The sequence below is a fragment of the Pangasianodon hypophthalmus genome, chromosome 17 (genome assembly GCF_027358585.1).
Source record: "Pangasianodon hypophthalmus isolate fPanHyp1 chromosome 17, fPanHyp1.pri, whole genome shotgun sequence".
NCBI lineage: Eukaryota > Metazoa > Chordata > Actinopteri > Siluriformes > Pangasiidae > Pangasianodon > Pangasianodon hypophthalmus.
The window spans coordinates 20,317,994-20,333,059 of NC_069726.1; the positions used below are offsets into that span (position 1 = coordinate 20,317,994).

Here is a 15,066-nt window from a genome sequence, read left to right on the forward strand (position 1 = left end):
GCATTATGCTGCACAACCCACCATTATGGAAGTTATATTTATTGTTGAGTTCTTATAGGTTTTAGTCTGTTTGACTTGTCACTTGAATCGAATAGGTTTAATCCAAAACTCAGTAACTCTCAAAACAAGTAGGAAATAAACTTGAATCTAGAGACAATTTTGATTTTAAAAAAATTGTGCTCTCTGAGTGAAAAGTTCAGAAATTAAAAAGCTCAATGTCTCCAAAATGGCCAAAATATTATTATTAAAGATTAAGTTCATAAAATACATCTGTATCGACTGAAGGAGTCCACTTTTTTGTCAATTAAAGTGGTCTTTAACTGCGAAATGCTTGAAAATCCCTGACGTAGGAAATGCAGAACTCCCACAATGCACTTGGTATTTGCTAGGGAATGGGGTAGTGCGCCTTTTCAGACATAGGAACTGACTTCTGACTCCACAAGGCTGCTTTCTGTTTTGGACATAACTATTGTTTCTGAAATTTAACCTGAAAAGATAAAGCAGATTTTTTTATCAGTTTGGAATAACTGCTTGAATATGAGTTGATACTAGAAGCTTTTTTTTTTTTTAATTATTCTATCCAATTTTATTATACTCATCTCATTTTCTCTTTGTATTAATGTATTTTTTTTGTGTGTATTATTTATAATCAGGTGTATAATCAACTACAGGCATGTTTAGGTTAAACTTTTTAGTGCAAAGTATAGAAAATAGTTTATTAGTATGATAATTATTTAATGGTTATTTCATATTTATTATTTATTGCAATTTACGAAGCATATTTTATGTCAAAATGCCAGTTTGGTTCATGTCCCACACTTAAAAATCAGTTATAAAATTATAAAATGAAATTATTACCATTGAGCCAGCATTGAATAAATGTTAAATAAAAATATTTCAATAAGTATTATTGCTGATCAGTCATTTAATATTATTATTACTTTTATACATCCTTACCGTAAATCTATGTGACAAATTTTTTTCCATGGAAACATAAGTTAGCAAGTGTGGAACTCAATCTAGGTTCAGTTTCAAAAAAAAAAAAAAAGCTAAATATTATATTTTTATATTTTATTTTCTGGATGTCCTCACCATAGAGCTTGTGTTTTGAAATAGATCTTTAAAACAATTTAGAAAATGTTCATGTTAATTTGAAATATATTGAACGTTCTGTGCTAAAGCTAACCTAGCATAAACTGTGTTATTTGTTATTTGTAATCAAAAAGAGTAATAAATGTCTTTACTGCAAGAGTGAAATCATTTGGCCAGGGTTATGGTAAGGGCATGCTGTATATATCTATATTTGCAGGAACACCCGATCATAGTTACTCCAGTTATGATGGCTTGCAAGAGGAACAAAAGTGCTGTCATAAAACATGAACCTTTATTACAGGACATTTTCTTTTCCCTCTGTGTGTCTGTGTGTGTTCCCGTTTCATCAACTTTCACTATCAGATCCTGATAAGTGGTTAACTGTTGCTAAGCAATTTCCCACTTTATGTCGCACGTGCATGGATTTTTTTCCCCGGACCTGTTCTGCCAGAAAGCAAGCATACAGCAGTGTTGTAGTAGAACACTTAAGACCTGTACGCTGTTTGCTTCTTTAGTTGCACTGGAGCTACGAGACTTCTTGGAGGTGTGCTGTTAAAGGAAAATAATCATCTATACAAAAAAGAGCTACTTTTATAGTTATTGACTTTTACAATAACAACATGCCCCAAAACATTTCATTCATTACATGTAATGTTATTGCCATGATGGCGCCACTTCCCATCAGCCCCAGCATGTCACATGTTTTCAATCACTTCCACCTGTGTCTTGTCTCACCCTGATTAGCACCATTATATAAGTCCCTGTGTTTTAGCGTCTGGTTGTCAAGTGTCTGGTGTTGTTGTGCTTGTGTGTTGTCGGGTGTATCATAGTCCCGTTCTCCCCCCTCTGGCTTCATGGAGAACATCGATCAGCCTTGGACTTTGCTCACCCAGTGGCTTCATGGTGGCCGTGGTTTCGTTCTCGTGCTCTGCATTGGATTCCGCACCACCTCTTAGCCATGCGGAAGAGATCACTCTGTCTCACTGCCTTGTGGAGGACATCGCACCTCCTTCTGGCTACGCTAAGGGTATCGCTCCTGAGAAACTTCGTCCACCTAAGGGCCCTTATCAGCATTGAGACTTCTCGCATGATTATCCAGGACCCCTCTGTCATAGGGGCTCTGTTAAGATAGGGGCACCAAAGGGACCAAAGGGGCACCAAACTACACTTCCCATCAGCCCCAGCACATCACATGTTTTCAATCATTCCCACCTGTGTCTTGTCTCACCCTGATTAGCACCATTATATAAGTCCCTGTGTTTTAGCATCTGTTGTCGTGTTTGTGTGTTGCTGGGTGTACCATAGTCTCGTTCTTAGTCTGCATGTTTTGTCTTGTATCTCCTGTTCTGGTTTAAGATTCTTGTTTTCAATGTTTCTTGGTTATTTGCTTGGCACCTTTATATAAATTAAATCTGCACTTGCATCTGCCACCTCTACAAATCCCTGACTGTTATCACTTATGTTATAGCAGTTGTCAACAGTCATTTTATTTTTCTTCTCTTGAAGTTATTAAGGAAAATAAATGCAGCGTGTCATGTTACAGAAAAACCACGAAGTGGAAAGTCTCCACCCTGAAGATTTTCCCCATTTCGGAATGCTTGCAGCTTTACCTCTGACTGTTACAAAAAGCACTAACACTTTAGACACTTTAGAATCCTTCCAAAAATGCAAAATAATCATTTTAGGAAAACATCACCTATCAACAATTATATATGTTTTTAATCAGTTTGTGTGGAGTGCTCGCTGTACCTGAATGAGTTGAGCTGCTGTTATAGAAAATTAATCAACACCTATTAGTCTGACCAGAAAAGCAATTAAATCAGATTAATTAAACCAGATTCAAGAATTCAACACTGTGATATATAGTCATGGGAAAAAGAAAGTACACCCTCCTTCAATTCTATGTTTTTATTTATCAGGGCTTAAATAACAATTGGGAGGTCCTCACCAACTTCTATAAACAAAGAAATAATAATCATCAAGAAGTGTGACTACCTCTACAAAAGCAGAACCTTTGGCAGATTGGTGTTATGGGACACTCAGGTGTGTGTCTACATCATGCCAAGGAAACAGAACTTCAGCCATGACCTCAGAGAAGCAGCTGTTGCTTCTCATCAATCTGGGAAGGGTTATAAGGCCATCTCCAAACAATTTGAAATTCTACAGTGATTTGATGTTTACAAATGGAGAGCCTTCAAGACAGTTGACAGTCTTCCCAGGTGGGGCATCCCAGCAAATTCAGTCCAAGGTCAGACAGAGATATATCAGAGATATAAAGAAAACCCAAGAGCTACATCATGTGACCTACAGGCCTCTGTGTACTTATTTTTCCCACCTGGTTTCTGAATGTTGGTTTACTTTTTGGGAGGAAATGACAACATATTGAAATCTGTTGTGTTATTTGTTGTCACTTGAGGTTATTTATTTGTTTATAGAAGTTAATGAGGACCACCTAGTTATATGAGATGATAATGTATATAGATGACTGTGATAGATGATAATGTAGTTCCATTTTGACTTTAAAGAAGTACTGTCCATGCTGTTTTACAAAAAATGTAGGTTATTTAACAGTGAAATTATGAAGCTTGATGATATTTGAACCAAGTGTATGATGATTTGGGCAGGTATTTCTTTTTTGAAAAGAGAAGCGTAAGATAGGTTTCCATTACTTGTTAGCTACATTAGACTTGTAACTCCAGTGACTCTAGAGACGTAAACCTCAGAATATCACTCTTGCTAACTAGCATGTATGTGTGTGTTCCAGACTAAGAAGACCTATGAGCAGAAGTGTCGTGATAAAGAAGACGCAGAGCAGACGATGAACCGAAACGCCACCACCAGCAACGCCAAACAGCAGGAGAAGGTATGTAATGATACCAAAACTGCGAGATATCATGAGAAATGCTCAAGATTTTAATGCAGTTAACAATTTTATTGCAATATAGTGTAGATAGCCTTGAAGATAGAAATAGTTTATTAGCAGTTAACTAGCTGGCGAACTATTTCACATAATTATTTTCCTGTAATTATTACACAATTTTTAATTTTTAATAATTAAACATAATTTTTTTTTATTTTCACATAGTTATTTTATGCTTACTGAACATAAAGTACGGGAGGATGATTTTAACAGCTGCCTAACAGTTTAAGTCTAATAGTTTTGTAATTATAAAAAAAATAAAAATTAATAATACAAAAAAGATATCGCAATATCCCAGAAAAGCATATTGTGGCATCATTTATTCATATCAAAATTTTATTGTCATATCACGCAGCCCTGGCATAAAGCATATTACAGATTATTTTTACTGTTACTACTTTATAAAATAATTACTTCAGACATTAAATTTTTTGTTTTATTATTATTTATTAATTGTTTTCATTGCTTTTATTTTTCTTTGCTTGTTTAAGGTGATTCAGTCTAAAAATGAAAGGCTGAAAAATTATTAAATATTCCTAAATCTTGCATATTTTTATTTATATTTATCATAATTTTTTTTTTTTTACTGAAATTTAATTGCTACAAAAACACAGCACTGTTGTTTACACATGCCGTTTTTTAATGTAGTTTAAAAAATTAAATGTATGAAAAATTTTGGTAATGTATGAAAAAATTTGGAATCAAGTTGATGTTTAGCATGTGATAATGCAGTAAGAAACTCAGTGTTGTGTTTGGAGCTTAAGAAAAAAAGTGTATCCACTCAGTTTCTGTACATCTCTGTTTTTGCATGCTTGGGAAAAACAAAAATCACATGCTAGTATAATTTCACACCACACCACAAAACACAAAAAATGTTTCATGATTAGCTCTCAGTGTGGACGGATAAAGAGTGCTGTAATGGTGTAGGTTGACTGAAGCGCTAGAATGGAAACACACGCCAAAACTCACACTTCCTGTCAGCGCTCTGGGTGAGCGGATCGAGTGTCTTCACACCGTACTGTCAGCTTTCATTCTCAGAAACATTCTCATTCCTTTAACTTCAGTTTAGCTTCAAGTGGCCAAAATGTTATCATGCGTTAGCCAAGTCAAGAAAAGTGGACTACACTAAAATATAGATGAAAAAGAGTGAAAATTTCACTGTTTTGGTGTAATGCAATACAATAATGTGGTCAGAGGCCAAGGCCTGACAGTTTCACTACGACTCATGTCATCTAGGTCAAATTCTTTCAACTTTAAAATCAACTACTCAGTATCTGACTAGCATCTTCTTCATTACTCATGCCAGTGGTAAGTTCTTGATTGTATGAACCTCCCAGAGCAACTCTGGTTGCAGTAATACAATGTAAGTCTTATTTTGGCTACCTGAAGCTAAGTAAAGCTAAATAACCTTACACGGAGGGAAAAAAAAAACACTCTCACACAGAGCACTGAGAAGAAGCTCTTACACTCTTTTTGTTGTCCACACTCTGGTTTAATGATTTATTTAGTTAGTTAGTTAGTTAGTTAGTTAGTTTTTTGCTGTGTAAAATGGCTCTTGTGTGCTAAGGAGGAAATGATTACATTAACATTCAGAGCACATAAAATGTTTCCTGGTCTGGGAAGCCCAGACTGACCGAAATAGAGGCCACGCCTACTTCATTGGGACTGATAGGCACATAGGCCACGCCTACTAAAAGAAGAGTTGATTTAGTGCCACTGTGACGACAAACTTTTGACAGTGTCAGAAATATTTTGATTAAAATCTCTCTTGAGCTATTGGGACAGCTATAAATACAGCATCGGCAATGCCAAACCATAAAATAAAATGCTAATACACTGAAAATAAATATCTTTATTCCCTCAAGCTCACTTTGAAGAATGTTTGTGTTTATGCGACTCGATCCACGCTGACTTGATGACGTAAGCAGAACGTAGTAATTTTCGGTAGCGCTTTATTTGACGCGTACTTACATAAAACACACATTGCATAAATATTTTAAATATAAGGCAATGCTGAAGAATTTATGATAGGCTTATGTCAAAATGCATAAGATGATATTGAAGGTTTTATGCAGCTTTGGCTTTACGTGGAAGAAAGAACAACAATCATTACAGTTAGCATGATGAGATGACAGACACTGTGTTTCTGTATTTTTTTTTCCATATCCTTCAAGTTTTACTAACAGCACATTCATGACACTTTGAGAAAGTCGTAGAAGGTATTTGCCTGGAATATGGGCTTCATAAATAAGAGCAAGAATTTCATATAAGAAGTAGATACCAATAAAATATTGGCAGAATTTTTGGAAGAATTCTAACAAGATTTTATTTCATCTCATATAGTGTGAAAAGTAATAATTTAAAAAGAATCTTGTAAAAAGAATCGTACAGTTTAAAAATAATCATCTACCACTGTCTTGCATGTATAAGCCTGTATTTTCCTTACAGTATTACATTTTATGTGCCATGTCAGTGTAAACAAACTGAAGAATTTTTACTTATTTAAACTCGAAATTTAATAAATTATCTTGAATAACTAAAAACCTGTACATTCCTCAAACCATCATGTCTCGCTCTCTTGAATCGCTTATGACCATCAGTTCTGTTAGATTGTAAAGAGCATGAGCACTGACAATGCAAACATCAGTTTGAGCTCTGCAAGAGGGGGGGGGGGGGGGGGTTGACGAGAAAAGACTGGTACTGCAGAAGTGTAGTTTGTTTTTGAATCATAGGAAAAGTTGAGTGAGTGAAGAGCAGCGCAGAGCCTGCGTAGAGGCTTGATGTCAATCTCTTGCTTTCTTTCATTCTTTCTCACTTTGTTTCTTTCCTTCTTACGTTCTTACGTCTTTCTCCTGCCAGCTCTACGCCAAAGCACAGCAAGCCAAACAGTCAGCAGAGGAAGCAGGTGAGCTCATTTACAAATTATTTACATTGACAGCTAGATGTAGATAAGCACATACGCACATCTCTTGTATGGAAATAAATCGATGTGTGTAAATTCATTTGTATTTGTAATGTATTTCATTCATTATGTATATATACTGTGTGTATATGTGTATATGTATGTATATTTACATATATATATATATATATATATATATATATATATGTCACATACACACACAAATCATAAATTTATGTCGGTAAATTCATTTGTAAATATACACACACACACATTATATATATATATATATATATATATATATATATATATATATATATATATATATATATATATATATGCCATAGATATGTTTCCACCCCCAGTCCAAAGACATGCGTTGTAGACTCACTGGCATCTCTAAATTGTCTGTAGTGTGTGAGTGTGTGTGCGATTGTGCACTGCGATGTACTGGCACCTGGTCCATGGTGTCCCCCGCCTTGTGCCTCAAGTCCCCTGGGATAGGCTCCAGGCTCCCCACGATCCCGTGTAGGATAAGCAGTACAGAAAATGGATGGATAGATGGATAATGTGGTGTGCGTAGTAGATATCAAGTAGATGAGTCCAATATTTACAAACATTTAATGGACTGGATGTATTATTAACAAAAGCATGAGAAAATTAGAAAATGTCATCGGGACTATTGGGGAAAAAACAGAGGCTCTTCTGAAGAATGTAAAACATAAAATGTATCTAAATATCTTAAGTATAAAATTCTTTAATACTCCAAGTCGTATGTCATAGTGGCAAGGTGTCAAAACTTTTGAGTATCTACATGCAGACTGGTGACAAATTAAAGGAAAAAAAACACCGTAACGTGTGTTAGTAAGGTTTCAGGCCACCAGAAGCTGCCAGAACAGCTAGCCCTTGGCATTGATTCTGCTAGTCTCTGGTACTATACTAGAGGGATGAACTCTTGAATGTTCTTCCAAAAATGTTCCCTCAGAGATCTGGTGAAAGTCAAGGCCACAGCAAATGTTTTACACTATTTTCAGCCTCATGAATCCAGTGAACTCTTGTGCCCTGTGGATGGGGGCGGGGTCATCATGGAAGAGACCACGCCCATCAGGATAGTAATGTTTCATCACGGGATAAAGGTTATCAGCCAGGAGAACCACAGTACTGATTTGCAGTGACGGGGATCCAAACCATGCCAGAAAATCAATAAATAAACGCCCCCACAGCATAAGAGTCACTGTTTTCCCTTTAGTTTGTCCACCCTTCTGTATTAGCATCTTTATAAATGTAACAAATGTAATAAATGTCTATACACATGTACGTACACAGTGCTGGAGTGTAATCTTAGGTGTGTCTCATACAGACAGAGTTTATAACCAGAACGTGCTTGCACTGGGAAAGATGCGAGAGGAATGGCTGAATGAGCATGTAAAAGCATGTGAGGTGAGAACCACAGACGCACATGGTCACAAACATAAACACACACACACACACACACACACACACACACAAAACAGGATGGTGTGATGGGCAGCCTGACATGAAACAGAGTTACTGTTAGCACCCTGAGGTTGATTATTTTCCTATAACAGCACATCCTGAAGTGTTTTCCTCCTCTTATACCACAGCAATTTGCCAGTGATTACAGTTTTTAAGTATTAAAGAATGACAGATCATATTTTTTATCCATTCATAGTAGGGGTCGGGTAATGTGACAAAAATATCATATCACCCTATTTCAAAATATTTCTGAGATACATGATATGCATCATTATATATGGCAACAAAATACAGTAGTGTTACATTTAAAAATAAACCTGTAAAAACTGTGTTTCATGATCTGTTATTTAATGTCTCCAATAATAAATTAACACTGAAAAGCAGGAAAATCTTTGTAAAAATCTGTACAAAAAAAAGTGACATCTTACAATTTAAAATAGTGAAAACAGTAAAAAACTTTATCAAATCTGCTTTCAGAGATTGTAATTGTTTTTTTTTTTTTTTTTAATTTTTAATATTTTTTTAATATTTTAAAAATCATGATACCTACAATATCATAATTTATCACACTATCGATATTATATAGTCGTATCGCTGAGCCCTAATTAATACCATGAAAGAAGTTCCTGTTTTCATTTACAGTACACTAGCTATAAACAGTTGTTCTCTCTCTTCTGTTTTTTCTCTCTCTCCTGAGGTTAACACGACAAAAAAAAAAAAAAAAAAAACACGCAACTTGTCATTTTACCAAGAAACCAGAAAGCGCAAAGTCCGCTGTCCTGAAGGCTTCCTCATGGTGGAAAGCTTACTGACTGTTACAAAGCACTGACACTGGAGACTCCTTCCATAAATGTTAAATCAAAGTCTCCTTACAGAAAACTTCATGATATAAATGGTTATACTTTTATTCTTATTATTCTTTGGTAAATAACAGCATGTTTTAATCGGTTTATTATTAGACTTCGATCATCTACCCTACAAGTTCCGGTGAATGAGCTGTTACTATAGAAACGACAACATATTAGAGTGAGCTCATTCATATAAATATGTTAATTCAATTACAGCTGGAACTGTCAGAGCTGCTGTTATAGAGCGTTAACATATTCTCAGTAATTACATTCGGAAATTCAATAGTATTGTGGTATAACTATGAAGTCACAGTTATGAATATTAATTCAGTTTTCTGTATCTGAGTTTAGATATTCGAGAAACAAGAAGTGGAGAGGATCAGTGTGTTGCGGAACGTCGTGTGGACTCACCTGAACCAGCTCTCGCAGCAGTGTGTGACCAGCGATGAGGTAACACTATACCGAATTTTAAATATAACCATGAAAACTTTTAATGTGCTATCGTATTATTCAGTAATGTGCAGTGCAATGCTGTAGCTGTCTTTCTCAAAGCGTTGACTAAATTCATTCCTTGGCACAAAAATATCAAACATTGGTTCAACAAACACCTCATACAACCACTGAGAATGTCTACCATGTCCTCTTGCTCTTCACACTATTCCTCATCCAGCTCAGACCTGCCTGGCTCCTGTATCGCTATCAACAGGAAATCAAAAACTTCCTCATCTGTCACACGCTCTACTCAAAACAGGATTGCAGTGTAATACATATGTAGTACAAAGCATCTGCTTTTACAGCAGTGGATAAATGTACAATGGCATTGGTTAGTGCATGAGCTAGCAAAAAATGTAGCTCCATGATGCACCAAAAAGGGAAAAGAGCTGTGTGATAATTCGATTTTTTTAAATTGGTGTCTCTATAGTCAATTTGTGCTCATACTGAAATTTGTACAGAAGTATAAAAAACTACATAAAGAAAACTGACCTCTTGAAAACTCTCTTGAAGGTGGTGAAAGGAAAAAAAAGTCCAGTGTGCTCAAAGTGAAATCAAAGCCACAAAATCAAAGTGTTTTTTTTCTCAGACAGAAAAAAAAATCTGCGGCTGTAATTTTACAATATAATGAGCGTAACTGGGTTGAGGGCAAAAACCACAAGGTTCCAAGTGTTGCAGATTTCTAAAGTTTAATTTTATTGAAATAAAATTGCAAGTTTGAATCTTGAAAATACCACAGCTGCCCTGAAAAGGCCGAGCATAACTGTGCTGCTTTCTGGGTGGTCAGGACCTCTTCCTGTCCCCGGTGTCAATCAATGACACACTAGTCAGTCTTTAGGCATGAGTCTGTGAGCTGGTGTATACAGAATAGAACAATGGTTTAGAAGATAACACAAATCTTCCAAACACAGGAAATGTCTCAACATCCTGTGCACTTTACTTCAACAATGTAGTACACACTGACACTAGCTGGCAATACGAAGGGCCTTCAGATTTTGTGATCATGCACAGCAAGCATGGCGAAGTGATGCACTTAACCACAGACACATTCTAAACGCTAAAAGTCACACTTAATCTTCTCATTATTTATATCTCAGAACAGCGTGTGGGACAGAAAGCTATTTAGTGATGTGACTAAATGGAAGTTTCTCTTTCCTGCTAGTAAACAGCATCACATGCACACTTCTTTCATTGTGAGTATACTATTACTTAGAAATGGTAAAAAATAAAAAGTCATCTTTGCCTGTCAGTCCGCATAAAGAAGGCATGACCGTGATGCCATCCAATCCCCATAATGGAGGCGTGTCCTTAATACCAGCTATTCCCCATAAAGAAGGCATGGCCTTAGTGCCTGTTAGTACCAGCAATGGAGGGTTGCTCTTGTTGCCTGTCAATCCCTGTAAGAGAGACGTGTCCTTTGTTTCCTGTCAGTCCCATAAAGTAAATGTAGTCTTGGTGCTAGTCAGTCTCTCTAAATGAGGTGTGGACTTGGTGCCAGTTAGTCCTTGTAAAGGAGGCCTGGCCTTGATCCCAGTAAGACCCTGTACAGACATTGCCCCTTTTGCCCGTTAGTTGCCTGTAGAGAAGTCATGGCCTTTGTGCCTGTCATTCCCTATAAAGGTGTGGCCTTGGTGCCAATCAGTCCCTGTAAAGGAAGTGTAGTCTTGGTTCTAGTCAGTTCCTGTAAAAAGGTGTGGACTCTTTGACTGTCAGTCCTTGTAAAGGAGGTGTGGCCTTGGTGCCTGTCAGTCCCCGTATGAATGTATGGCCTAGGTGCCTCTCCGTCAGAGCGACAGAACTGTGGCCTTGGTGCCTGTCAGTCCCTGTAGAGAAAGTATGGACTTGCTGCATTTCAGTCACTGTAAAGGAAGTGTGGCCTTGGTGCCAGTCAGTCCCCATAAGGAAGTCATTGCTTTGGTGCCAGTCAGTACCCATAAAGAAGGCGTGGCTTTGGTGCAAACTAACTCTCTGTAAAAGAGGCATGGCCTTCATTCCAGTCAGTCCCCATAAAGGAGGCCTTGGTGCCAGTCAGTCCTCATAATGGAGGCATGGCCTTGGTGCCAGTTAATTTCTCGTAAAGGAGGCCTTTTTTCTTGAGTATAAAAAGAAAAGCCATCATGCCCATTGAAAAAACTGTAAAACATAATTTGAAATCAGTTCATTTGCCAGTACCTGTCTGGTACAGAAATTTGCGTGGGCATGTTGAAAGCATGTGAACAGAGAATTGCACTGACAGGAAGACAGGAAGTAACAGCGTTGTATCGGACAAATATAGAAAGCACAGGGGTAGAAAACAACAATGCAGTCAAAGGACATCAGTTGTGTTAATAATGTTTTAAGCCATCAAGAGCTGTCAGAACAGCTTCAGTGCTCCTCTGGCACAAATTCTACCAGTCTCTGGAACTGTACTGGAGTGATGAGCATGATTCTAGTTGGTGTTTTGATTATGGTGGTAGAGAGCATTGTCTAGCACGTCGCTTCAAAATCCCCCATAGGTGGTCAGTTGGGTTTTGGGTGGTGTGTGTGAAGGCATTAGCATATTATTTATATCATTTTCATCCTCATTAAACCATTCAGTGAGCCCTCGTGCCCTGTGGATGGGGGCAGAGTAATCCTCGAAGAGACCACTCCCATCAGGATAGAAATGTTTCATCACATGATAAAGGTGATCAGTCAGAATAACATTGTATTGATTGGCAGTGACGTTTTACTGGAGCAAAAATCCTGAAAAATAAATAGCCCTCAAGGGCACAACAGAGCCAGAACTATTTCCTTTTATTTGTCACTCATTTGTGAGTAACATTAGGCATGAACAGGCAAAGTACAGGCGGGATTATGCAATGTGTGTAAATAGTGAGAGTAGCAGTGTAGACATGTCGGTTCAGCAGAACAGGCCATGTGATACACTCTGCAAGAATTCCTTGTCACAGCTAAAGGGCAGAACATCAAGGAAATGCTTGTAAAACACAGTCAATCCTGTAAAGGCTGTTCTGACAGTTGAAGAGATTCTGTGCAGCAAACTCTCATTTCCGTTTAGTGCAAAACAGAAGATATCGATTTCATCTTTACTGCCTTACAACGTATGATATAAGAATATAGTGTGCTTTTGTGACATCAACTCAGAGCCTGCTGATGCACAGTTTGTCTACGTGTTATTAAGATACTGAATATGTAATGTTAGCCTGTGTTTCTTTGGTGTGTGTGTGTGTGTGTGTGTGTGTGTGTGTGTGTGGGTGGGTGGGTGGTTGACAATTTCACTGCAGCTCTATGAGGAAGTGAGGAAGTCTCTGGAGCAGTGTGACATTCAGGAGGACATCGAGCACTTCGTCAACCTGAGGAGGACTGGAGACAAACCTCCAGGTGATGCACACACTGCCCAAACACACAATTTTCTCAAGTAATATGGTGAGCGTGGGTATTATCATCGAAGTAACGATAGTAACAATCTCGCCTCTGATTGGCCCACAGCTTCTGTACCGTACGAGAATTTCTACAGCAATCAGAGAACAGTGCCAAGCAGACAGCCGCCGTCCGTCACCAGGTGTGTCGGCGTCACTTCCTGTTATTAAGCTGCTTTCCTCTTTACCTATAAACTGAATTGGTCTTAATAATGAATAAACAATTGAAATGTGTGTGTTTGTGTTCTGCTTTAGGAGAGGAGCCGCGCCTCCACTGCCAAACACAGAAGGTCTGAAAAATACACGTTTTCGTAGTTTTTATCCAAATGCTGGATTATGTTTTACTTTTACACGGTATGATATGTTAATTTACAGCATAATATTCATATTTTCCTAGGTGATGTGGTGTATTCGACTATAAATGATCCAGGATACAGTGTAATTCGATACTAACAAGCAGGAAGCAGGTGAGGACGCAAGTGCAGGTAATCAATGGTTTTATTAAACGTAGCAAACAAGACAGAGACGTAATCCAAAAGCGATGTCAAAAAAACAGGCAAGGGTCAGGCAATAAGCAAACAAAATTAACTATGGTAGGCAAGAGCAAAATGAGAAAGCCAGAACAAAAAAAATAAATAGATAATAAATAGAGTAAAATAGAAAATAATAAAATAAAATAAATAGATAAAAAAAAAACAGAAAGACAGTCATAGGATCAAAAGGCTTGGTAACTGGCACAAAATGACACAGAGCGTATATTTTGCAATGTATGCGAGTCCTTTTAAACTGCGAATGTTGCTGTGAAGGTGACTGAGTCCAGGTGTGTAATCAGTAATCTGGTGAGTGTGAACGTGAGAGTATCTGGATGTTGTAGTCTTCAGCAGCCATGCTTGTAGGCCGCACTGAATTCTGGGAAGTGTAGATAGACGCCGATTCCGGTGTCGACATGATACATATACGCACAGACACAAATCAAATCAGTACCATACAGACCACTGAGTGAGATATGTCACTCTGAAGATACACTATATGGCCAAAAGTTTGTGGACACCTGACCATCACACCCCCATGTGCTTCTTGAACATCCCATTCCAGATTTATTCCCCCCTTTCTGTTATAATAAGCTCCACTCTTCTGGGAAGGCTTTCCACTAGATGTTGGAGCGTGGCTGTGGGGATTTGTGTTCATTCAGCTACAAGAGCATTAGTGAGATCAGACACTGATGTCAGGTGAGGAGGTCTGGGGTGCAGTCGGTGTTCCAGTTCATCCCAGAGGTGTTCAGTGGGGTTGAGGTCATTGTATATATAGACACATACACACACAAATCAAATCGGAACCATACAGACCCCTGAGTGAGATACGTCCAATGTCCATTGTTAAAAGCACTATACAAATAAAATTGAATTGAATTGAATTAAATTGAGTTTTAAAAGCAATAAGCCAGAATTTGTTTTCTATAATGTCACATCGTGCTGTTGGGTGTCAGAATCAGAAAACTGTTCATAAGCACATTCATTTTTACTATCGAATCAGACACCTTTCCATGCCAGCAGAAGACGTTTGTGGTCACAGGCAGGTAGGAGGGATATTTGGTTCAGGCTCACTGAAACACAGAAAATTTATTAGTAATCTACCCACAGGTGCACGTTCATCCCTACCACTCATTCACCAGACTCCACTCTCCATTCACAAACCGGCGCTCGACCACACCCCTGCTGCTACACAGGCTTAGCTTGCTAGTTAGCTAACAAGCCCTTTTTATTTTGCGTTAACAAACTTAATAGCACACTTAAATATACATCAATAAAACAAGCTAGCTAACACTAGATAGCTAGATCACATTGTTACTGAGGAGCTGTCTATAATAGACATGTTTAGCTAGCTAACTTTATTCAGCTAACAAGTGAGTAATCGTAA

At 37.7% G+C, this 15,066-nt stretch overlaps 1 protein-coding gene across 2 annotated transcripts in view; it reads left to right on the plus strand.

Moving 5' to 3' along the window:
- Window positions 1-15,066, plus strand: part of pstpip2 (proline-serine-threonine phosphatase interacting protein 2) — a 29,717-nt gene that overhangs the window by 13,363 nt on the left and 1,288 nt on the right. Inside the window, exons 7-14 of one of the 2 annotated variants that reach the window (XM_034312904.2) lie at window positions 3,857-3,955; window positions 6,872-6,917; window positions 8,275-8,354; window positions 9,611-9,709; window positions 13,015-13,111; window positions 13,220-13,292; window positions 13,405-13,439; window positions 13,547-13,634. In XM_034312904.2, coding sequence (XP_034168795.1) covers window positions 3,857-3,955; window positions 6,872-6,917; window positions 8,275-8,354; window positions 9,611-9,709; window positions 13,015-13,111; window positions 13,220-13,292; window positions 13,405-13,439; window positions 13,547-13,602 — 585 coding nt within the window. In that variant the 3' untranslated portion in view covers window positions 13,603-13,634. The remainder of the gene's footprint in view (window positions 1-3,856; window positions 3,956-6,871; window positions 6,918-8,274; window positions 8,355-9,610; window positions 9,710-13,014; window positions 13,112-13,219; window positions 13,293-13,404; window positions 13,440-13,546; window positions 13,635-15,066) is intronic. The other variant, XM_034312905.2, reaches the window with a different exon arrangement.